The 25,315-nt window shown below is 39.4% G+C and overlaps 1 protein-coding gene across 2 annotated transcripts in view; it reads right to left on the reverse strand.

Moving 5' to 3' along the window:
* Positions 1-201: 201 nt before the first annotated feature.
* Positions 202-25,315, reverse strand: part of shoc2 (SHOC2 leucine rich repeat scaffold protein) — a 47,036-nt gene continuing 21,922 nt past the window's right edge. For both annotated transcript variants that reach the window (XM_056269756.1, XM_056269755.1), the window contains exons 2-9: positions 7,140-8,116; positions 5,259-5,396; positions 4,229-4,359; positions 3,933-4,121; positions 3,614-3,736; positions 3,370-3,507; positions 1,943-2,060; positions 202-1,054 (exon numbers count right to left, since the gene is read on the reverse strand). In XM_056269756.1, the coding sequence (XP_056125731.1) occupies positions 846-1,054; positions 1,943-2,060; positions 3,370-3,507; positions 3,614-3,736; positions 3,933-4,121; positions 4,229-4,359; positions 5,259-5,396; positions 7,140-7,779 (1,686 nt within the window). In that variant the 5' untranslated portion in view covers positions 7,780-8,116 and the 3' untranslated portion in view covers positions 202-845. The remainder of the gene's footprint in view (positions 1,055-1,942; positions 2,061-3,369; positions 3,508-3,613; positions 3,737-3,932; positions 4,122-4,228; positions 4,360-5,258; positions 5,397-7,139; positions 8,117-25,315) is intronic.

Consider the following 25,315-nt stretch of genomic DNA (forward strand, 5'->3'; position numbering starts at 1 on the left):
GCGCAACACTGGATATGGCAAACAAGTAAACAATTACAAAGAGACCCCCGATACCAGGGTGACGCACTAGCTTGATAAACCCATGACGTGATTGCTGTCAAAAGTGATTTTTGATTCATCCGTTGCTTCGTTTTCACACTATATCGCAGAAAGAAAGAAAAAGAGAATTGCAGATCTATCATTTTAAAACGTCCGAATGGCGAACGGGAATGAGTATTTCGAAAAGGGACCGACAAAATAATCAACAATAAATTATACTTTAGCAAATTCATCCTTTTTGTATTAAAAACCTCTTGGATATTTATGTTCAGACACAAACCACCCAACTGCACTGGATAGGCACAATTCTATAATAAACAACAATTTAAAAAAAAAAAGAAAGAAAGAAAACGCACTAAATTTTGTTCACTGCTTCCAAACAGGTCCTCTGTACAATAAAAAAAAACTTTTGGTTGTGGGATGATAAAAAATAAAAAGAACTGGCTAAAATCAAATCAAATAACTCGCATACAGTATGGCGGCAGCAGCAGCAAAAAAATGAACTTGTAGAAATGTTTTGTTTTTGCATACAACTGTTTCCCGGCATCGAAAACCCCTGTAATGACTTTCAATAAATTGGCAAAATGATTGGAACATTTTAAGAGCGCCTCTTCAGAATCACTAATGTACATTAATTTTGGCAACAGAAGTCTAGACGTTGTTTTCTACGGGGGACCTAATTGGCTATGATTCCTCCATCAATTGGAACCCAGTTGCGCAGTTTCTTGTCCTAGATATGATGAGCACGACGGCACGGTAGCGTCGCGTGACGATTGGGTTTCCTCTTTGTACGGTGTGCGAGCGTCTCAGACCATGGCCCGGTAGGGACCCTGCATCTTGAGGAACTGGATGATGAAGGAAGGGCCTCCGGCGACGATCTGCGGTGGGAGGTGGCTGAGGGGGCAGTTCTCGATGCTCATGATGGACAGCTTGCTGCACAGGGCCAGCTCGAACGGCAGACTGTGCAGGTTAGGGTTGTCGTTCAGGTACAGGTCCTCCAGGTTCTCCAGTGTGCCTGTGGGTGGGACAGAATAGGCTGTGAGCGAGTTGCGTGTAGGGCTGTCACTTTACGTTCGAAAATCGATTGCACAATCGATCGGACCAACCAACACAAGTATCGAAAACGAAAAGAGGGAATCGATTTTAACGACTTTTTTTTTTTTTTTTTTTTTTTTAACCAAAAATGTGTTTTAGGTGGACAGATCAATACAGCACACAGATCTTGTAGGATGTTGGAAAATAACAATGCCTTTTCTGTTAACCAAATGCTTTTTAATATTCGCTATTACTTCAATGCAAGTGAACAAGAGCGCCGTTATTTGTTGCGTAGCGACGTGTGTGTTCAAGTAAGCCAGAAATGCGCAGATTCTGCTCAATACGCTGTATTTAATATATCAGGAGGACTCACGAGTTGCGTATTTGCGCTAAATCCGCGCAGATTTGGCTTACACGAACTTCCACAGCAAAGAAAGTGAGTAAACATAGAAATACGCCAGATCGGCTCGTGATTGGACAGCGTTACCCGCCAAAGTTCATTTTTACCCGCATTTGGCGGGAGTTAATTTCAATCCCTGAATGCTGCGCTCCTGTTTGTCATTGTGCACGAAACTTCACGCCAATAAATCATCAGGAATATTGCTGACTTGTGCGTCTCAAGCGCCCTCTTTACGCTCGTCCTAATGCCTGTTAGGTGTCCGTGGATTTGCCTATATTTGGTGTTGAGAATGGAAACGAAAATGGAAAATCGATTTTACAATCGATTCAATGAACACTTACGTCTCAAAAATCGAACAGGATTTTTTCACAAAAGTGACAGCCCTAGTTGCGTGTGTGTGTGTGTGTGTGTGTGTGTGTGTGTGTGTGTGTGTGTGTGTGTGTGTGAGGGCGGCGGGTGAGGTCGTACCGATCTCCTCGGGTAGGTGCTGCAGTAGATTCTCTCCCAAGCCCAGGTACGTCAGGTTGGTCAGGTGACCGATTCCTCTCGGCAAAGTGGTCAGCTGGTTATTGGTCAACACAAGTTTCTGCAAATAAATGCTTGAAATGAGTTTCACAATCAAAACAAACAGTATAACAGCATCCATACAGTTCATCATGTGTCCTTTGTTGCAGTGCATTCTGGGAATGCCCTGTCCACAAACAAACCTTAGGAAAAAAAAAAATCATCCAAACATACTTGTAATTTTTAGTACGGAGCACCTAAATGGGACATGGGGATGCGAAACAACCGAGATGGAAGGAAAAATTATACTTCACTGCTTTTGCGTTCTGGACATCATTTTTAATATTATTATTTTAATGTTTATGCAAACAAAAAGTGCATATTAATGTTAATTTGATTTGTTGTTTGTTGGTTTTCGACATAAAAAATAAAATAAAAACATGTGAACTTATTTGTCTGTGTAGTATCAGTACTTTCTGAACCTTTCCAACACATTTTAACGATATACCGTGATCAGTTTGGTCACTAATCATGACATTTAGTCTCTAGTTATGATGCACTATACATGTTTTTACAGTATGCAAAGTACCATTTTCAGAATTCTCTGATTCTATATAAAGAATTCTCTGATCCTATATAAAGAATTCTCTGATTCTATTTAAAGAATTCTCTGATCCTATATAAAGAATTCTCTGATTCTGTTCTGTCCTGTGACATTAAAGAGTGACGTATATATAGGGCTACAAAAATAGCTTTCAGGTGTAAAACAGTTTGGATAGTTGTTAATATGAGAGTTGTTTAAAGTGATTTAAGTATTGTATAACATGTCTAGCTCTTGGCCAATTTCATAAAAAAAAAAAAAAAGTAGCTCTCAAATGAAAAAAAAGGTTGGAGACCCCTGCTTTACATTCACTCGTAAAAGTTTAGGTTCTTGCAAAATGTTTGCGTTTTCTTGTAAAACTTTTGCAATCCCTCACAAAGCATTTGCATTCCTTCAAAAAAGTTTGCTGCTGTTTGTAAAAGGTTTGCGTTCTCTTTAATAAAAAAAATTGCGTTCCCCCATAAAACTTTGTGCACACTTTGTGTTCTCTCATAAAGCATTTGTATTTCCCCAAGAAACCTCGCTCACAGAACTTATTAGAACCCAGAACTAATATGAGGTGGGAGGAAGAACTATATTTCAATGCTTTTGTGAGCAAGTTTCATGGGGGAACGAAATACATCAAATGCATTAAATTATATTTTTTCCTCCAATCTATTTGACATCATCATGTCCCCTTAGGTGCTCCGTACAGTTCTGCAAAGTTTCAATATAAAAGTTTGACCCACCCAACTAAAAAAAAAAAATGTACACAGTATTAGTCAGCTGCCTATGTAGACAAATGTCCAACCTGCAGATCCTTAAGGTAGGCAATCTCATTCGGGAGGGACTCCAGTTTGTTCTCCTCCAGGTCAAGCTCTCGTAGTTTCCTCAAGTTCCCAATCCCATGAGGCAACTTCTTCAAGAGATTGTTGGACAATATGAGGACCTGAAGGAACCAATGGAAAAACAGAGTCAAAACACAGACCTAACTACATGACAAAAATGGGTTTGCAATCATGAAACTCTTGTTAAAATACAGAACATGATGTCACCTCTAAAGACACAAGTCCGCAGATATCCTCTGGAATCTTGGTAAGCTGGTTTGTTGCCAGGTTCAGCTCCACCATACTGGTCCACGTCCCAAAATCCAGCGGAAGAGATGTTAACTGGTTGTCCTGTAAATATAGTTTAAAAAAAACTTTGAATGGTAATGTTTTTCACATTTACATACTTGGCCATGCAAAACTACCCACAATGCTGCTTTTCAGTCCAGGACAAAACAGCCCACCCACAAGCCTCTACCATATTCTGCTCTGTAGTTAAAGCCCGTGTCCTACATATCTTCAGCAGTGACCTCATGTGAACAATCACCTTCATATTGAGCTTGCTGAGCACTTTGGCTCGGGAGAAGATGCCGAAGGGGATCTTGTTGATACGGTTGTGCTCCATGTTGAGTGAGTAGATGGTGGAAAACTGGGACGGGCCGCCCACTGGGTAAGACTGGAAACAGTTCCGCGCCAGCGTCAGACTCGTCAGGTTCACCAGACTGGACAGAAGCCCCTGAGGAGGAACAGACAGGGATCGATAAATATACACAAACGGGACCCTGACAAGTAATACAAGACTGAAAATGATTAAAAGCTGGAATGTGGAGAAGCAAGCCTCACCTCTGGTAACACTGAGATGTTGTTGTTCTCAAGGTTGAGCTCTTCCAGCTCTCGGCACTTCGCTAAAGATCGAGGGATTGCTGACAGGCGGTTGTATCTCAGACCCAGACGGTTTATACTCGACAAATTACCTGAAACAGTAAATTAATGTTGAGAAATGCCACAGACACTTAAGTTTATGGTTCAAGGGCCAGATTTATTAACAGCTTGGCTGGCGCAAAACCCTCTTTTGGCGTTAAAAACTACTGTCAGGATTTACCAAAGACACGCACTGAAAAATTAGCGCTAAAAAGGCTTGACAGGGTTATTTTTGCGGCTGATCTTATTGCATATGCATTTGTAGGAGTTTCCCTTTCAGAAGCAATATTTATGGGAGGAAAGTATTTAAGCCGATCATGCAAGGGGATTTACTAAGGTTTGCGCTAGTCAATTTACTGGTATTTGCGCTAATATGTACCGTCCAAACAAGCCTGTCTTAAACCACACTAATTTGCGCTGCTTTTGGTAGATTGTGTTGGTCATTATGGAAATGATCCGGCTGCGTCTGTGTTCTTTAATGTGAACTTTCCACTCCCATCTGCGCTTTTATGGGATTTCACTCTCACGTTAATTTGCCCTGTTTAGTAAATCTGGTCCCAAATGTGTTGTCTGTGGTCCAAATAAGTTTATGGTCCAAAACTGTTGATCTAGTCCAGGGGTAGGCAAGTTCGGTCTTAGAGAGCCGCTGTCCTGCAGAGTTTGGTTCCAACACTGAAAAAAACCTCTCCTGCCTATAGCCTTAGTAATCCTGAAGACATTGATTATCTTGTTCAGGTGTGTTTGAATAGGGTTGGAACTAAATTCTGCAGGACAGCGGCTCTCTAGGACCGAACTTGCCTACCCCTGATCTAGTCTTTACACGGGCATATAGGCATACTTCCTCCACTGATCAGATTATACTTATTAATGCTCACAAAACCAACACATTTCCCCAAAGCAGAACTGTAGAGTACAATTTTTGTTTAGCCTCCAACCATGAGCAGATCCTCACCTATAGTCTCAGGTAGGTCAAGAAGTTCATTGTGCTGCAGGTCAAGGTTGGTGATCTGAGTGCAATTGCCGATCTCTTTAGGAAGGTGCTCCAACTGGTTGTGGGCTACATCCAGCGTAATCAAGTTACAGAGCTCACCTATAACACAAGCCAGCAGAATCATCGCAAATGAACACTCAACGTTAATACTTGCAAGAGATTTAATGGAATGACACTATATATATTTATATTTTTATAAAAATAAATAGATAATAGAACATGGTCAGATTTGTTAACCAATCAGAAGACCCGGACTCAAAAAACTCCCAGAGCAGCCAATATATACCGATAAGGCAATCATTATTTTTATGCTATGGCTGATAACATATCGTCGCTGTCCGATGAAAACCGCGTATGTCCATTTTGCCGATTTTGAGATTTTTCGACGGATAGAATGTCCAGGTTCATTTCCGTATACAGCATGCTTCACATTATCTAAATGACCAATGAAAAGTTGTGAAATCATGTCATCTGATTTTCACGTTTATCCATTTGGTGTCAAAGCTGTCAATCACGCCGCGTATCTCCCACCCTGTGGATGCATCTCGCCGGTCTCGTGAAGTTTCGAAAATGGTTTCGAAGCACTGCTACTTGGGCGCAGAGATATCACGCAACACCTGAAATAAAGCTGCCACAAAGAACCGGCGAAAGTAATGATTATGCATGAAACATTTGAATTGTTGATAAAGTTGACGATGCAGACTCGCCATCTTCGCAGTAGTGAACGCGCCCATAGAGAGAAATGCACACTTCATATGAAGTGCTTCTTATTTATTAATCCAGGCAAATTTGTTGATGAAACATTGATTAAAATGAAGATACAATTTATACCAAACGAAATAAAATTTAAAGAAAGGCTTTCCACAAAACAAAACTTAGTAGATCAAAATCTGACCCAATCCAAATGTTTTCCGATATAGGCCTATTGGTCATCTTATGATCCTATCTTACTCATCTCATGCGGTTCCGTTTTCATATAATCAACATAGATGAAATAAAAAAAATAACATTATATTATTTAAACATAAATATGAAACGTATGTTTAAGTTTTTTAACTTATAAGCGTCACACCGCTCCGCTTTGCTCACATGCTAATAATCAAATAATCGATCTTCGAATCTTCGAATATTATTTTTGCTTGAAAATTTCGTTTTGTATAAATTGAATCTTCATTTTAATCAATGTTTTCATCAACAAATTTGCAAGCTTTATTTCAGGTGTTGCTTGATAGCCCATCTCTGCGCCCAAGTAGCAGTGCTTCCCCCTCATTGTATCAGTCTAGCATTGCCATGTCAGTGTATTGATTCATTGTCCCTTCATAGTTTGCAAGAGACATATAATAAACTGAGCGTATTAATAAACTGAGCGTAGCCTATTCATCTGTCAATATGAAACGCGACTGGGTCATTCTAATTAATGATCGGAAAAACGCGTATCGACCACCGTTACTGTAAAATATGCACGTATGTCCATTTAAACTCGATTTTGGTCAAATGTGGATTATATCATTACACTGGCAAGAATATGGTTACATTTAAAGTTGTCATACCAAGTATGACAACGCTACGTTCAACTGCTTTTGAAATTACGTGTTTTTTTCACTTCCTGAAAAGTAACCGTTTTGGACATACGTGAGTTTCATTGGGCAGCGACGATATATACATTATATTTATATATATACACACACACACACACAATCCGATATCAATTAATACAGCCATTATATATATTTTTCGATTTCGATTTTATATATTTTTTTTATATTTTTATATATATTTTTCGCCTTTAAAAAGGAAAAAAGGAATAGTTTTAAGCAGCAGCAGCAGCAGCAGCTCACTCACCGATCTCCGCGGGCAGCTGTTTAATCTTGTTCTCTCGGATGCTGAGCATGGTGAGTTTGGACAGATTCTTGATGTCCTTCTCCACGGTGGTGATCCGGTTAAAGCGCAGGTAGAGCGTGGTGAGGGAGGTGACGCGGTACACCACGGCCGGGATCTCCCGCAGCTTGTTATGCCGCAGGTCGAGCATACGCAACTTCTTCAGGTTGTCCAGTGAGTCGGGCAGGCTGGTGAGAGAGTTCTCGCTGAGCGCCAGCGTCACCAGTCCTGACAGGCATCCCAACTCGGGCGGCAGACTTTGCAGCTTGTTGCTGTACAGGTAGAGCTCGGTCAGCTGGGTCAGCTCCCTAATGGAAGAGGGCAAGAGATGGATGGATCTCTTGGACAGGTCCAGGCGCATCGAGTTCTCCTCACGGCACTTGTTCAGCTCCTTGATGACCTCTGCGTTGCTGGATTTTTTGCGCGTGCTAGGCGGCGGGTTGGGCCGCTTTATCGTGCTGTCCAACGTGAAGGCCACCGCGGGCGAAGCGCCGCTCGTGTCTTTCTTCCCGTCTTTGGCATCTTTCCCTTTGGTTTTGGATTTCCCTTCAGCTTTGGGTTCCCTCTCCTTAGAGTCTTTATCTTTGCCCAGAGTACTGCTCATGGCGAAAGCCCCGCTGCCCAATGGCACATGGGACCCTCAGTCTCTCGCTCTCTTTCTATCGCTCTAGTATTTTGCTCGTTATTCAAGGGCAGAACCAAAGGGAGGGGCTGTTATATCGGTGTGTGCTCATACATACCCGTGTTCCTTCACCAGTGTCGGTGGACCGAGGCAGCCTGTACTCCTGCAGGGGTTAAAACTCCATAGGGGCGACGCGTGTGTGTTGTAGTCGGTGTGGCGAGGAGGCCAGCAGCCTCATGCTTGTTTGAACTGCACTCTTTCCCTCGGCTCGGCTAGAGCTGTTCTACACAGACAGGTCGCCGGGATTCACATCCTTTGGCTGTAGAACAAAACAAACAGTTTCAGTTAAGACGCACAATGCCCCAAAGACGAGAATGACTTGCAGACAAAGTGTCGTTCAAATTTCAGAGTGAGAAAGGTCTTTAAGAGCTTCCCTCAATGACGCAAATGTGAGCTGCTATCTAATAAACATACAGTTCCTTCCTGTATGCTTGTACCACAAACGCTTTCAGGAAGAAGCAGCATCAAGTCATTCAGGCCGTCAATGGTCAGCCACTTGAGGCAATTATGAGCAATTAAATCTCAAATCTCTTTCGGCGATGCATCAGATGATCCTTTACTGGTGCATGTGCGGGAAAATATTAACTAGCCTGCAAGAAAAATTATATAGGGTACTAAGCTTCCACAATTGGAAAAGCCTTAAAGCGTTTCAATGATAAGAATGCATTAGACTCATTTTAAGGGTGTGGACAAAACCAGGCTAGATTCTTCCGAAAGCACAACTGGGGCCGTAATAATATAGTTGGCTTTTTATATTGTAACTAAAGCAAACACTAAAACAGTGTTTCCCCTAGGATTTTTTTCAGGGGGGGGGGTTATTGCAAAAAAAAAAAAAAAAATTTGCAATAAAAAAGCATGTCTAATTAATTGAAACCATGTATTATGAATCATTAAACAATACATTTTTTTTTAAATATATTAAAAAAAATGTCACTAATTCTGTGTTGTGTTTTTTCTGGTAATAAAATGAAGACATAAAACACAAATTGTATCATTTATCATCAATTTTAATCATATGAAATTAAATAAAACTTTGTCAAATAACTTGCTGCACAATGAGTTTTACTGTTAAAATTAAAACATGGATTATTCCAGTTTTGATGATAATTTATTTGGATTGGTGTTAGTGTATTATTACATTGGGACATATCTAAATTCAAATGTACAACAGTAATATATTTCTGTCAAGTTAAACCGAACTTTTATTTTTACGGGTTGCCGTGAAGACCTTTTGAGTTTCTGTGTGTTTATGTCATGATGATAGTTTTTCTCAAATGAAGCGGTGAAATGATCACGAAGTGACTTTCCTACTGTCTATGTGACTTTCAGAGTGGATCTAGAGCCTGGAGAGGAAGTTCATGCATTTGTGTCTTCATATAGGCCAAAAAACAGCGCAAGCGTCACACGTGCTTCAGTGTGTGAGTGTGTGTGTGTGTGTGTGTGTGGTAAATGAAACTGCGCGTCGGCGGCACCATTCATTCACACAGAACATGCAGGATTCGTATTTAAATAGTCTTTGCGTTTTAATATTCACACACACTAGTCTACATCGCGATTTGATTTCAAGTGTACTGAACTGCTTTCTATTTATTCCTCAAATTTACAAATTCCGTGAAATTCCGCGTTATACACTAAATTCCTTTTTTATGACTGGATTTCGTCAGCATTTTAGGGGGGGCGGGGGGTCGTTTTAGGGGAAACACTGCTAAAATATTATCAGGAAAATATTTTCTTTCTATCAGGTTGACAGTTGGGCCGGACACATCGATGACGTTGATTGCATAAAAATGATTTGCGTGTGTTATAATGAAATGAGTGTGATATAATGAGTATAATGCAAGTGCCACTGAAGTAAATCAAGCTCAACACTATTCATTCACTATTGACTAATAACAGGGATGTATGCTGCATTCAAAACGAACTAGAATAAGGTTGTCAGCAGTTTGTTATGCTATAATACGCATTCTATAACCGAACTGACACCTGCAAAGTTTCAGGATTCAACTGCATTCTCTGCAAACCTGTGCTGTCTGAATGAAATATTGAAAGATCAATGCTGTTGAAAGGTTAAGTTAGAGTTATTATTTATTGGTAATGAAGGGTTGGTCAAAATCCCTTGCCTCTTCAAATACATATATAACCATATATCATTTTGAATGGTTATATACTTCCTTTATAAAAATCAATAATCAAATATATTCATTATCACATAATAATTTTTATATTCTTGTGCTTGTGAAATTATATTTTCTTAAATGCATGGATGCAAGTAACCAGTTTCTTTTAGGTGCATTCCAATCTTACTTTGAGATTGCACGTAGTACACGCAGGACCCGAAGGCCACGTAACCCACAAGGCCGTTTGTCTCTTTCTCTGGGATCAGTAGAAAGGTTAGAGGGTCCTAAAGGCAGCGTGGGCACATATGATTCTTCGCTGGACATATGGTCAAGCTATATTGAGTGTTACTATCAAACTTTAATTGTTGTATTAAAATGTATTCTTTGCAGTATATTTCCTTCCTTGGGAGTAAATGCCAGTGATCTGTTTTTCTCCCAAACGAGTGAATGTTTTAGCATTATGTTTTGGTATACTTAACTGATAATAAGGAGCTCAGACTCTCTTCAGCCTTGATGGGAGCTGTTATTTGCTAGTGTCTGTTATTTGTGTGTGTGTGCGTATAACATTCTATGTAGGTTCTGGACGGTCGGACCAGACACCCCGGCGCCCTTCTCTAACCTGCGAGGCCACCACAGACCTAAATCCAATGAGTGGACGACAACTATCTTTACTAATGGCGATAGGCACCCCTATCTCCTCACATGTGTTAAATTGTTTAGGCTCTTAATGTTTCTTAGCCAATGAGAATCATTCAACCTGTAAGCAATGACGTAGCTTAGACCTTGGAAATGGTATAACTGCTGGGATCTTTGTAACTGTAAGCGGGGCGGCCTACGAACTCCTGTGTGAGTCTTGAAGCTGACTTCTGCTGATGAAAATGCAAACTATCTTCAGTAAAACTTTTCTTTAATTTTTTATAATTCTGACTCCGGGTCTTCATTCTTCATATCTGGTTCTGGGTCTTTGACTGTATACCCCTTACAGTTATGGTGGAGGATGCGCTGGCAATTATTCTCGGTGACACCCCTGGCAAATCAACAAACAAGGTAGTAAGCTTTTGTTAATTGTTAGGGCTGTCTGACTGGAGGAGATTTTGAAGGAGAGCGGGAGAGCTTCACTCCGATGAGGCGAGTGAAGCTTCACTCCGATGAGGCGAGTGAAGGAGTAAGTTAATTATACTGCTGACAGTATAAGAAGTCGCTGAGAGCGTCGTTAAGGGTAACGGCAGCAGACAGCGCAAGCGAAGCGTGCTCTGTGGGGGCCCCGCTGGGCATTACTGGTGTAGCACCACCCCAGCAGAGCACGTCCCTGGGCTAGAGGTCCAGTGGCACCGTAAACCTGCTCAATCTCTTCCATCTCAGATAGGGGATCCCCGAACTTAGTGAAGTGAATCAGGCAGTTAGGGATACTAACAATAATAGGGTTGTTTGCCAGGGATGCATCAGGAACAATTCCGAGAGAAAAATTTAAAAAGTTGTGACCCAAATTGGCATGGACCAGTATATGTAACTGTGATTTTGGAGTATACTTTGCAGTTTCATCACGCAGAAGCCAAGCTGTGTTGTTCAAAGATCGCCGCCTCCATTTCTGCAATAACTTCAGGTGAGTATGAACCATGATTAAGATATGGCAGAAAAATGTAATAACTTAATCAGTAACCTGAAGAGTCCTGAAACAAATAGTGAGTCAGGAAAAGCAAACGCTGTAAGCAGCTGTGCTCTAAAGCCCTCACTTTAAATAAATTTGCAGAAATGATTAAGTAAATGGTAGTCAGGATTTTGATTCTGATTGGAAATTTAAAAAACTTGACTGGCTACAAACAAACAAAGAAACTGAAAAATTAAAATGTTTAGCCTCGTATTGCTTACGATGATTACAAGAAGCAAGTGAAAGAAATTCTGGGTCTGGGATAATTTCCCTGGACAAGCGACTAAAGTTAAACAGACACTTTGTGAAAACAACTTAGAATATTTTGCAGCTTATGAAAATTAATGTTCTGCCAATAATAATGATGAAGATTATGATTGGGTTATTATGATTAAATCCGCCACTGGTGGACTGTAAAAGAATACAGAGAACTGCTTAATCAGTGGCTCTGTTTACATTCCTGAATGGGACACACACTGCTTCAAGGGCGTGCTTGTTGGAGCCGTTGAGGCTGACACATGAACCCTTTTGAAGAAAAGATCTATAATACTAATTTTTATAAGTGAATTGATGAATACAGGTTGATGTAAAATTAATGACTCCAACAAATGTGAGTTGCAAAATATATCAAAGTAACTAAAAGGATGATTGTGTTGTAATTCAACATTTTAAAAAGGTTTTAGATGATATAGAGAGACTAATCTCACAGATGATTTACAATAACTGCAAAAGTATCACAAGCAGAGAGTGCTTGCCTCGTCAAACTTAGTGTGTGAATCCTAATTGGAGATTGATAAACTCCAAGAGAAATCTTAAGTCAAATATTAAACTATGGTTGAGAACTTGACAATTAAAATTGAGATTGAGAAATGTGAAACGTTATTGAGAACTAGAATAATTATTTTTATGTAAGAACAAATAAGCAGAAGCAGTACTGGATTAACAGTTGCTAAATGCTGATTAAACAAACAGCTTGAAAAGTTGACCATGAAAGAACTAGAAGCTGATGTTTTGCTTTCAAAAGATAAGTTTGTTATTGGCTGTAATGAAACAGTTTGCTTATCTGAATCTGATGTGTGCTGTGGCTGAAACTGCCAGTGCAACAGACTCAATCTGAGTGGAAATTTGTAATGCCTAAATTTCCTGATGTGTGGGCAAAAGACAAATATAAATAATATGTTTATTTGAAACCGTATGTAATATCTGGCAAAGATGCCTTAAGCTGGGATAGAGTTAAAAGATGGTAGATAAAGTTAGACGTTCAGAGTGCAGTGTACCAGTCCCTCCCTCATTCAATGTCTCTCTCTCAGTCAATGTCAGCTAAAAGCTGTTACCTGAGTCGGTGTCATAAGTGATAATAAGCTATTTGTAGTGACATCTTTGATTAGGTTATTTTAGGACCCGTAACTTCTTTGTCTGATCTTAGTCCCCACCATGAAACGGGGGAGGGGCAGACGGAAAAGTACACTGAATGTACGGTTGTGATCTAAATTCACTGAGTATAATCCAAGTAGCTAGGTTGCTGCTTTTAAGATAGTTAATGGATTTAAGTGATTAAATACTGTTGTTCTGACCTGTCTCCATATGTGAACACTATTAGGCAATCCGAATGGCTCTGGTGACTCTTGAACGTGCCTTTCCTAAGCTCTAGAAAACAGCTGAGTTCTGTTGAAGCAAACAGCCTGTGATGGGAAAGAGCGGTCACCAGTGGGCACGAGTGGCTACTCAATGACGGGTAAGACCTTCTATTGGCCAGACAGGGGGCAACCCAAGCCAGAGTGGATCACGTAAAGTCACTGGGCATCTCAAGATGGAGGTGTTTATGTGAGAAAGGTATGAGAGTGGAGCGGATGACTGTGAGGCCAGCAGCATCCTTTATCGTTAGGGCGGATGCGCTGTGAGGAGTTACAGACAGTCTGACCCCGAAACGTGAGTGTTCCTCTAATACCAATCACCAGAAACCGCATTCATTGTATGGCTTGTTTTTTTTTTATTGTGACAAGCGTCTGCAAATATGCCAGGGGAAAACACCCTGATGGAGATTATAGATAAAGGGCTAACAGGAGTGGGCTTTCAAGAGCCAGCTGAGGCCATGAAGTGATTCCCATTAGTTGTTGTGGAGACAGTAGCAAAACTTTTTATGTACTGGTTTGCCTTATGGGCAAGGAAAATCATAGTGTTGATTTTGAACTAATAGGTCTATGACATAGTTTTAACTCCTGAAGGTCGTTAGACATGGTGGTGGCTAAAGATGAAGACAGTTTTTGTAGATTTGAGAAAAGTCTGGATAACAAGGTGAATGGTCAAAGGTTATTGTAATTAATTTAATATTACATTTTGTCTAAGTTACAGCCTTAGAAGGCTGTTGAAAAAGATTATTTATTTATAGTGAGAGAGACTGCTTGAGCAGAGGAAGGGATGGTAACTGTGTCTGTCTTTCCATTATTGGCCTGCTAGAGCAAGCTGAAGCAAAATAATGATAATGAAACAAAACAACCCAGCTGACCTTGTTAAATTCTAATGAATAATGAACAAGACATGCTTTGAAACTGGTTGGGAGACCATGTAAAATTAGGTAGAAGCTACCGGAAAATGGGAAGTTTAAAATCTTATTTAAAATTTAAATCTTTTAGCAATAATATAAAGAAAAATTAACATTGAAAATGAACAGTTAACATATGTGTGTCTAGTATGAGTGCGTGTGATGGTGACAGCACTTTATGTCTTGTATGTATTAGTTTGGGGTACTATTATTTCCTGATTTTGAGGATATTGTGTCATTAACCTCTGGAATTAGTGTTTTATCATTACAGATGGGTTAAGTGAAATGACCAACTTTAGAAAAGTTGATAATTCTAAGACAATCTGATGAAAAGACAATGCAGAACATGGGATGAGCTTTAATTGGAGTGGTTTTCCAGCTCTGTCTGCTATTGGTAATTATGAATGCTTTTGTCATTTATGATATTGAACTGAATTACTCTCTGGATTAGTATTTTATATAAATTGGAATTGTAAAGAAGATTGCCGTCCATTATGGGGTAAAACTCTTGTCTAAATTCAACTGAGGGTCTAAATTTAAATAGACAACTAGGTGGGATCAGAAGGAACTGGCATGTAGGGCAAGATGGAAGAAATATAGTAGAAGAAAATGTATGTTATGAAAATACAATTTCTGATAGGATTTATGGAAGTCAAATTAAGTTTAAATGGTATGAAAAAGGTTAGGGTTAGACATTGTATGATTGACAGGGATTCAAGTGATATAAGGATAAGGAATGGACAAAAGCTTTATTAAGCAGAATGGGGAACGATCCTATATTTTAGTGGTAAAATAATGACTGAAATGATGATGTGAATTTGTTTTATTTTATTTCTATTTTTGAAACAAACAAAAAAGGGTATAAGATGTTATACAATTAAAATGGTACATGCTATGTGACTGTAAACTGAAGGATGATTTCAGTAAAGACTTAAAGTGCTTACATCGATTATTATGGGTCTTAATTATTAATATTTTATTGTTTGTTGTTTATTTTTAGTTAGACAACCATTGTGTTTTAAACCTAAAGGGTCTATAAAAGGGGTAGTGAAAATAATGGATTAACCATCCAACTTTGTTTATAATAAATGGATTTGGAAATCATAATTTTATAAATAAATAAAAAACTAGTGCATATATTCTGGTACTCATGATTATAGACAATGTCTTTATTTAGGATCTGAGTAGTGACTGTGGATCTAGCCCATGCTAGTAGGAATACAGCAATAGTGCTTGCTTATTTAGCCTGGCTTCCAAAGAAAAAATATGTACTTGTTTCGTAATCAGTTATGTGTTTTATAAAAATTTTAACCTGACTGATAAACTGAGGAAGAATGACATTGATGTCCTGTTGTGAGTGGAAGGTGGGAGAGCCTCTTAATGGGGACTGGAATTTTTAGTATCCAGCATGTCCATGACGAGGTGAAGAGACAAGTGTGACCCGTCAGGGGAGCATGCGTCACCACTCCTCCCTTCCGTAGTGACCTCACTGGTTAGACCAGACGTGGCGGTATTGGACCCCACATTGGTCTAAAACGGGGGACTGAAGGGTTGGTCAAAATCCCTTGCCTCTTCAAATACATATATAACCATATATCATTTTGAATGGTTATATACTTCCTTTATAAAAATCAATAATCAAATATATTCATTATCACATAATAATTTTTATATTCTTGTGCTTGTGAAATTATATTTTCTTAAATGCATGGATGCAAGTAACCAGTTTCTTTTAGGTGCATTCCAATCTTACTTTGAGATTGCACGTAGTACACGCAGGACCCGAAGGCCACGTAACCCACAAGGCCGTTTGTCTCTTTCTCTGGGATCAGTAGAAAGGTTAGAGGGTCCTAAAGGCAGCGTGGGCACATATGATTCTTCGCTGGACATATGGTCAAGCTATATTGAGTGTTACTATCAAACTTTAATTGTTGTATTAAAATGTATTCTTTGCAGTATATTTCCTTCCTTGGGAGTAAATGCCAGTGATCTGTTTTTCTCCCAAACGAGTGAATGTTTTAGCATTATGTTTTGGTATACTTAACTGATAATAAGGAGCTCAGACTCTCTTCAGCCTTGATGGGAGCTGTTATTTGCTAGTGTCTGTTATTTGTGTGTGTGTGCGTATAACATTCTATGTAGGTTCTGGACGGTCGGACCAGACACCCCGGCGCCCTTCTCTAACCTGCGAGGCCACCACAGACCTAAATCCAATGAGTGGACGACAACTATCTTTACTAATGGCGATAGGCACCCCTATCTCCTCACATGTGTTAAATTGTTTAGGCTCTTAATGTTTCTTAGCCAATGAGAATCATTCAACCTGTAAGCAATGACGTAGCTTAGACCTTGGAAATGGTATAACTGCTGGGATCTTTGTAACTGTAAGCGGGGCGGCCTACGAACTCCTGTGTGAGTCTTGAAGCTGACTTCTGCTGATGAAAATGCAAACTATCTTCAGTAAAACTTTTCTTTAATTTTTTATAATTCTGACTCCGGGTCTTCATTCTTCATATCTGGTTCTGGGTCTTTGACTGTATACCCCTTACAGTTATGGTGGAGGATGCGCTGGCAATTATTCTCGGTGACACCCCTGGCAAATCAACAAACAAGGTAGTAAGCTTTTGTTAATTGTTAGGGCTGTCTGACTGGAGGAGATTTTGAAGGAGAGCGGGAGAGCTTCACTCCGATGAGGCGAGTGAAGCTTCACTCCGATGAGGCGAGTGAAGGAGTAAGTTAATTATACTGCTGACAGTATAAGAAGTCGCTGAGAGCGTCGTTAAGGGTAACGGCAGCAGACAGCGCAAGCGAAGCGTGCTCTGTGGGGGCCCCGCTGGGCATTACTGGTGTAGCACCACCCCAGCAGAGCACGTCCCTGGGCTAGAGGTCCAGTGGCACCGTAAACCTGCTCAATCTCTTCCATCTCAGATAGGGGATCCCCGAACTTAGTGAAGTGAATCAGGCAGTTAGGGATACTAACAATAATAGGGTTGTTTGCCAGGGATGCATCAGGAACAATTCCGAGAGAAAAATTTAAAAAGTTGTGACCCAAATTGGCATGGACCAGTATATGTAACTGTGATTTTGGAGTATACTTTGCAGTTTCATCACGCAGAAGCCAAGCTGTGTTGTTCAAAGATCGCCGCCTCCATTTCTGCAATAACTTCAGGTGAGTATGAACCATGATTAAGATATGGCAGAAAAATGTAATAACTTAATCAGTAACCTGAAGAGTCCTGAAACAAATAGTGAGTCAGGAAAAGCAAACGCTGTAAGCAGCTGTGCTCTAAAGCCCTCACTTTAAATAAATTTGCAGAAATGATTAAGTAAATGGTAGTCAGGATTTTGATTCTGATTGGAAATTTAAAAAACTTGACTGGCTACAAACAAACAAAGAAACTGAAAAATTAAAATGTTTAGCCTCGTATTGCTTACGATGATTACAAGAAGCAAGTGAAAGAAATTCTGGGTCTGGGATAATTTCCCTGGACAAGCGACTAAAGTTAAACAGACACTTTGTGAAAACAACTTAGAATATTTTGCAGCTTATGAAAATTAATGTTCTGCCAATAATAATGATGAAGATTATGATTGGGTTATTATGATTAAATCCGCCACTGGTGGACTGTAAAAGAATACAGAGAACTGCTTAATCAGTGGCTCTGTTTACATTCCTGAATGGGACACACACTGCTTCAAGGGCGTGCTTGTTGGAGCCGTTGAGGCTGACACATGAACCCTTTTGAAGAAAAGATCTATAATACTAATTTTTATAAGTGAATTGATGAATACAGGTTGATGTAAAATTAATGACTCCAACAAATGTGAGTTGCAAAATATATCAAAGTAACTAAAAGGATGATTGTGTTGTAATTCAACATTTTAAAAAGGTTTTAGATGATATAGAGAGACTAATCTCACAGATGATTTACAATAACTGCAAAAGTATCACAAGCAGAGAGTGCTTGCCTCGTCAAACTTAGTGTGTGAATCCTAATTGGAGATTGATAAACTCCAAGAGAAATCTTAAGTCAAATATTAAACTATGGTTGAGAACTTGACAATTAAAATTGAGATTGAGAAATGTGAAACGTTATTGAGAACTAGAATAATTATTTTTATGTAAGAACAAATAAGCAGAAGCAGTACTGGATTAACAGTTGCTAAATGCTGATTAAACAAACAGCTTGAAAAGTTGACCATGAAAGAACTAGAAGCTGATGTTTTGCTTTCAAAAGATAAGTTTGTTATTGGCTGTAATGAAACAGTTTGCTTATCTGAATCTGATGTGTGCTGTGGCTGAAACTGCCAGTGCAACAGACTCAATCTGAGTGGAAATTTGTAATGCCTAAATTTCCTGATGTGTGGGCAAAAGACAAATATAAATAATATGTTTATTTGAAACCGTATGTAATATCTGGCAAAGATGCCTTAAGCTGGGATAGAGTTAAAAGATGGTAGATAAAGTTAGACGTTCAGAGTGCAGTGTACCAGTCCCTCCCTCATTCAATGTCTCTCTCTCAGTCAATGTCAGCTAAAAGCTGTTACCTGAGTCGGTGTCATAAGTGATAATAAGCTATTTGTAGTGACATCTTTGATTAGGTTATTTTAGGACCCGTAACTTCTTTGTCTGATCTTAGTCCCCACCATGAAACGGGGGAGGGGCAGACGGAAAAGTACACTGAATGTACGGTTGTGATCTAAATTCACTGAGTATAATCCAAGTAGCTAGGTTGCTGCTTTTAAGATAGTTAATGGATTTAAGTGATTAAATACTGTTGTTCTGACCTGTCTCCATATGTGAACACTATTAGGCAATCCGAATGGCTCTGGTGACTCTTGAACGTGCCTTTCCTAAGCTCTAGAAAACAGCTGAGTTCTGTTGAAGCAAACAGCCTGTGATGGGAAAGAGCGGTCACCAGTGGGCACGAGTGGCTACTCAATGACGGGTAAGACCTTCTATTGGCCAGACAGGGGGCAACCCAAGCCAGAGTGGATCACGTAAAGTCACTGGGCATCTCAAGATGGAGGTGTTTATGTGAGAAAGGTATGAGAGTGGAGCGGATGACTGTGAGGCCAGCAGCATCCTTTATCGTTAGGGCGGATGCGCTGTGAGGAGTTACAGACAGTCTGACCCCGAAACGTGAGTGTTCCTCTAATACCAATCACCAGAAACCGCATTCATTGTATGGCTTGTTTTTTTTTTATTGTGACAAGCGTCTGCAAATATGCCAGGGGAAAACACCCTGATGGAGATTATAGATAAAGGGCTAACAGGAGTGGGCTTTCAAGAGCCAGCTGAGGCCATGAAGTGATTCCCATTAGTTGTTGTGGAGACAGTAGCAAAACTTTTTATGTACTGGTTTGCCTTATGGGCAAGGAAAATCATAGTGTTGATTTTGAACTAATAGGTCTATGACATAGTTTTAACTCCTGAAGGTCGTTAGACATGGTGGTGGCTAAAGATGAAGACAGTTTTTGTAGATTTGAGAAAAGTCTGGATAACAAGGTGAATGGTCAAAGGTTATTGTAATTAATTTAATATTACATTTTGTCTAAGTTACAGCCTTAGAAGGCTGTTGAAAAAGATTATTTATTTATAGTGAGAGAGACTGCTTGAGCAGAGGAAGGGATGGTAACTGTGTCTGTCTTTCCATTATTGGCCTGCTAGAGCAAGCTGAAGCAAAATAATGATAATGAAACAAAACAACCCAGCTGACCTTGTTAAATTCTAATGAATAATGAACAAGACATGCTTTGAAACTGGTTGGGAGACCATGTAAAATTAGGTAGAAGCTACCGGAAAATGGGAAGTTTAAAATCTTATTTAAAATTTAAATCTTTTAGCAATAATATAAAGAAAAATTAACATTGAAAATGAACAGTTAACATATGTGTGTCTAGTATGAGTGCGTGTGATGGTGACAGCACTTTATGTCTTGTATGTATTAGTTTGGGGTACTATTATTTCCTGATTTTGAGGATATTGTGTCATTAACCTCTGGAATTAGTGTTTTATCATTACAGATGGGTTAAGTGAAATGACCAACTTTAGAAAAGTTGATAATTCTAAGACAATCTGATGAAAAGACAATGCAGAACATGGGATGAGCTTTAATTGGAGTGGTTTTCCAGCTCTGTCTGCTATTGGTAATTATGAATGCTTTTGTCATTTATGATATTGAACTGAATTACTCTCTGGATTAGTATTTTATATAAATTGGAATTGTAAAGAAGATTGCCGTCCATTATGGGGTAAAACTCTTGTCTAAATTCAACTGAGGGTCTAAATTTAAATAGACAACTAGGTGGGATCAGAAGGAACTGGCATGTAGGGCAAGATGGAAGAAATATAGTAGAAGAAAATGTATGTTATGAAAATACAATTTCTGATAGGATTTATGGAAGTCAAATTAAGTTTAAATGGTATGAAAAAGGTTAGGGTTAGACATTGTATGATTGACAGGGATTCAAGTGATATAAGGATAAGGAATGGACAAAAGCTTTATTAAGCAGAATGGGGAACGATCCTATATTTTAGTGGTAAAATAATGACTGAAATGATGATGTGAATTTGTTTTATTTTATTTCTATTTTTGAAACAAACAAAAAAGGGTATAAGATGTTATACAATTAAAATGGTACATGCTATGTGACTGTAAACTGAAGGATGATTTCAGTAAAGACTTAAAGTGCTTACATCGATTATTATGGGTCTTAATTATTAATATTTTATTGTTTGTTGTTTATTTTTAGTTAGACAACCATTGTGTTTTAAACCTAAAGGGTCTATAAAAGGGGTAGTGAAAATAATGGATTAACCATCCAACTTTGTTTATAATAAATGGATTTGGAAATCATAATTTTATAAATAAATAAAAAACTAGTGCATATATTCTGGTACTCATGATTATAGACAATGTCTTTATTTAGGATCTGAGTAGTGACTGTGGATCTAGCCCATGCTAGTAGGAATACAGCAATAGTGCTTGCTTATTTAGCCTGGCTTCCAAAGAAAAAATATGTACTTGTTTCGTAATCAGTTATGTGTTTTATAAAAATTTTAACCTGACTGATAAACTGAGGAAGAATGACATTGATGTCCTGTTGTGAGTGGAAGGTGGGAGAGCCTCTTAATGGGGACTGGAATTTTTAGTATCCAGCATGTCCATGACGAGGTGAAGAGACAAGTGTGACCCGTCAGGGGAGCATGCGTCACCACTCCTCCCTTCCGTAGTGACCTCACTGGTTAGACCAGACGTGGCGGTATTGGACCCCACATTGGTCTAAAACGGGGGACTGAAGGGTTGGTCAAAATCCCTTGCCTCTTCAAATACATATATAACCATATATCATTTTGAATGGTTATATACTTCCTTTATAAAAATCAATAATCAAATATATTCATTATCACATAATAATTTTTATATTCTTGTGCTTGTGAAATTATATTTTCTTAAATGCATGGATGCAAGTAACCAGTTTCTTTTAGGTGCATTCCAATCTTACTTTGAGATTGCACGTAGTACACGCAGGACCCGAAGGCCACGTAACCCACAAGGCCGTTTGTCTCTTTCTCTGGGATCAGTAGAAAGGTTAGAGGGTCCTAAAGGCAGCGTGGGCACATATGATTCTTCGCTGGACATATGGTCAAGCTATATTGAGTGTTACTATCAAACTTTAATTGTTGTATTAAAATGTATTCTTTGCAGTATATTTCCTTCCTTGGGAGTAAATGCCAGTGATCTGTTTTTCTCCCAAACGAGTGAATGTTTTAGCATTATGTTTTGGTATACTTAACTGATAATAAGGAGCTCAGACTCTCTTCAGCCTTGATGGGAGCTGTTATTTGCTAGTGTCTGTTATTTGTGTGTGTGTGCGTATAACATTCTATGTAGGTTCTGGACGGTCGGACCAGACACCCCGGCGCCCTTCTCTAACCTGCGAGGCCACCACAGACCTAAATCCAATGAGTGGACGACAACTATCTTTACTAATGGCGATAGGCACCCCTATCTCCTCACATGTGTTAAATTGTTTAGGCTCTTAATGTTTCTTAGCCAATGAGAATCATTCAACCTGTAAGCAATGACGTAGCTTAGACCTTGGAAATGGTATAACTGCTGGGATCTTTGTAACTGTAAGCGGGGCGGCCTACGAACTCCTGTGTGAGTCTTGAAGCTGACTTCTGCTGATGAAAATGCAAACTATCTTCAGTAAAACTTTTCTTTAATTTTTTATAATTCTGACTCCGGGTCTTCATTCTTCATATCTGGTTCTGGGTCTTTGACTGTATACCCCTTACAGTTATGGTGGAGGATGCGCTGGCAATTATTCTCGGTGACACCCCTGGCAAATCAACAAACAAGGTAGTAAGCTTTTGTTAATTGTTAGGGCTGTCTGACTGGAGGAGATTTTGAAGGAGAGCGGGAGAGCTTCACTCCGATGAGGCGAGTGAAGCTTCACTCCGATGAGGCGAGTGAAGGAGTAAGTTAATTATACTGCTGACAGTATAAGAAGTCGCTGAGAGCGTCGTTAAGGGTAACGGCAGCAGACAGCGCAAGCGAAGCGTGCTCTGTGGGGGCCCCGCTGGGCATTACTGGTGTAGCACCACCCCAGCAGAGCACGTCCCTGGGCTAGAGGTCCAGTGGCACCGTAAACCTGCTCAATCTCTTCCATCTCAGATAGGGGATCCCCGAACTTAGTGAAGTGAATCAGGCAGTTAGGGATACTAACAATAATAGGGTTGTTTGCCAGGGATGCATCAGGAACAATTCCGAGAGAAAAATTTAAAAAGTTGTGACCCAAATTGGCATGGACCAGTATATGTAACTGTGATTTTGGAGTATACTTTGCAGTTTCATCACGCAGAAGCCAAGCTGTGTTGTTCAAAGATCGCCGCCTCCATTTCTGCAATAACTTCAGGTGAGTATGAACCATGATTAAGATATGGCAGAAAAATGTAATAACTTAATCAGTAACCTGAAGAGTCCTGAAACAAATAGTGAGTCAGGAAAAGCAAACGCTGTAAGCAGCTGTGCTCTAAAGCCCTCACTTTAAATAAATTTGCAGAAATGATTAAGTAAATGGTAGTCAGGATTTTGATTCTGATTGGAAATTTAAAAAACTTGACTGGCTACAAACAAACAAAGAAACTGAAAAATTAAAATGTTTAGCCTCGTATTGCTTACGATGATTACAAGAAGCAAGTGAAAGAAATTCTGGGTCTGGGATAATTTCCCTGGACAAGCGACTAAAGTTAAACAGACACTTTGTGAAAACAACTTAGAATATTTTGCAGCTTATGAAAATTAATGTTCTGCCAATAATAATGATGAAGATTATGATTGGGTTATTATGATTAAATCCGCCACTGGTGGACTGTAAAAGAATACAGAGAACTGCTTAATCAGTGGCTCTGTTTACATTCCTGAATGGGACACACACTGCTTCAAGGGCGTGCTTGTTGGAGCCGTTGAGGCTGACACATGAACCCTTTTGAAGAAAAGATCTATAATACTAATTTTTATAAGTGAATTGATGAATACAGGTTGATGTAAAATTAATGACTCCAACAAATGTGAGTTGCAAAATATATCAAAGTAACTAAAAGGATGATTGTGTTGTAATTCAACATTTTAAAAAGGTTTTAGATGATATAGAGAGACTAATCTCACAGATGATTTACAATAACTGCAAAAGTATCACAAGCAGAGAGTGCTTGCCTCGTCAAACTTAGTGTGTGAATCCTAATTGGAGATTGATAAACTCCAAGAGAAATCTTAAGTCAAATATTAAACTATGGTTGAGAACTTGACAATTAAAATTGAGATTGAGAAATGTGAAACGTTATTGAGAACTAGAATAATTATTTTTATGTAAGAACAAATAAGCAGAAGCAGTACTGGATTAACAGTTGCTAAATGCTGATTAAACAAACAGCTTGAAAAGTTGACCATGAAAGAACTAGAAGCTGATGTTTTGCTTTCAAAAGATAAGTTTGTTATTGGCTGTAATGAAACAGTTTGCTTATCTGAATCTGATGTGTGCTGTGGCTGAAACTGCCAGTGCAACAGACTCAATCTGAGTGGAAATTTGTAATGCCTAAATTTCCTGATGTGTGGGCAAAAGACAAATATAAATAATATGTTTATTTGAAACCGTATGTAATATCTGGCAAAGATGCCTTAAGCTGGGATAGAGTTAAAAGATGGTAGATAAAGTTAGACGTTCAGAGTGCAGTGTACCAGTCCCTCCCTCATTCAATGTCTCTCTCTCAGTCAATGTCAGCTAAAAGCTGTTACCTGAGTCGGTGTCATAAGTGATAATAAGCTATTTGTAGTGACATCTTTGATTAGGTTATTTTAGGACCCGTAACTTCTTTGTCTGATCTTAGTCCCCACCATGAAACGGGGGAGGGGCAGACGGAAAAGTACACTGAATGTACGGTTGTGATCTAAATTCACTGAGTATAATCCAAGTAGCTAGGTTGCTGCTTTTAAGATAGTTAATGGATTTAAGTGATTAAATACTGTTGTTCTGACCTGTCTCCATATGTGAACACTATTAGGCAATCCGAATGGCTCTGGTGACTCTTGAACGTGCCTTTCCTAAGCTCTAGAAAACAGCTGAGTTCTGTTGAAGCAAACAGCCTGTGATGGGAAAGAGCGGTCACCAGTGGGCACGAGTGGCTACTCAATGACGGGTAAGACCTTCTATTGGCCAGACAGGGGGCAACCCAAGCCAGAGTGGATCACGTAAAGTCACTGGGCATCTCAAGATGGAGGTGTTTATGTGAGAAAGGTATGAGAGTGGAGCGGATGACTGTGAGGCCAGCAGCATCCTTTATCGTTAGGGCGGATGCGCTGTGAGGAGTTACAGACAGTCTGACCCCGAAACGTGAGTGTTCCTCTAATACCAATCACCAGAAACCGCATTCATTGTATGGCTTGTTTTTTTTTTATTGTGACAAGCGTCTGCAAATATGCCAGGGGAAAACACCCTGATGGAGATTATAGATAAAGGGCTAACAGGAGTGGGCTTTCAAGAGCCAGCTGAGGCCATGAAGTGATTCCCATTAGTTGTTGTGGAGACAGTAGCAAAACTTTTTATGTACTGGTTTGCCTTATGGGCAAGGAAAATCATAGTGTT

Source organism: Rhinichthys klamathensis, unplaced genomic scaffold (assembly GCF_029890125.1).
Source record: "Rhinichthys klamathensis goyatoka isolate OS25496 unplaced genomic scaffold, OSU_Roscu_1.1 h1tg000289l_1, whole genome shotgun sequence".
NCBI lineage: Eukaryota > Metazoa > Chordata > Actinopteri > Cypriniformes > Leuciscidae > Rhinichthys > Rhinichthys klamathensis.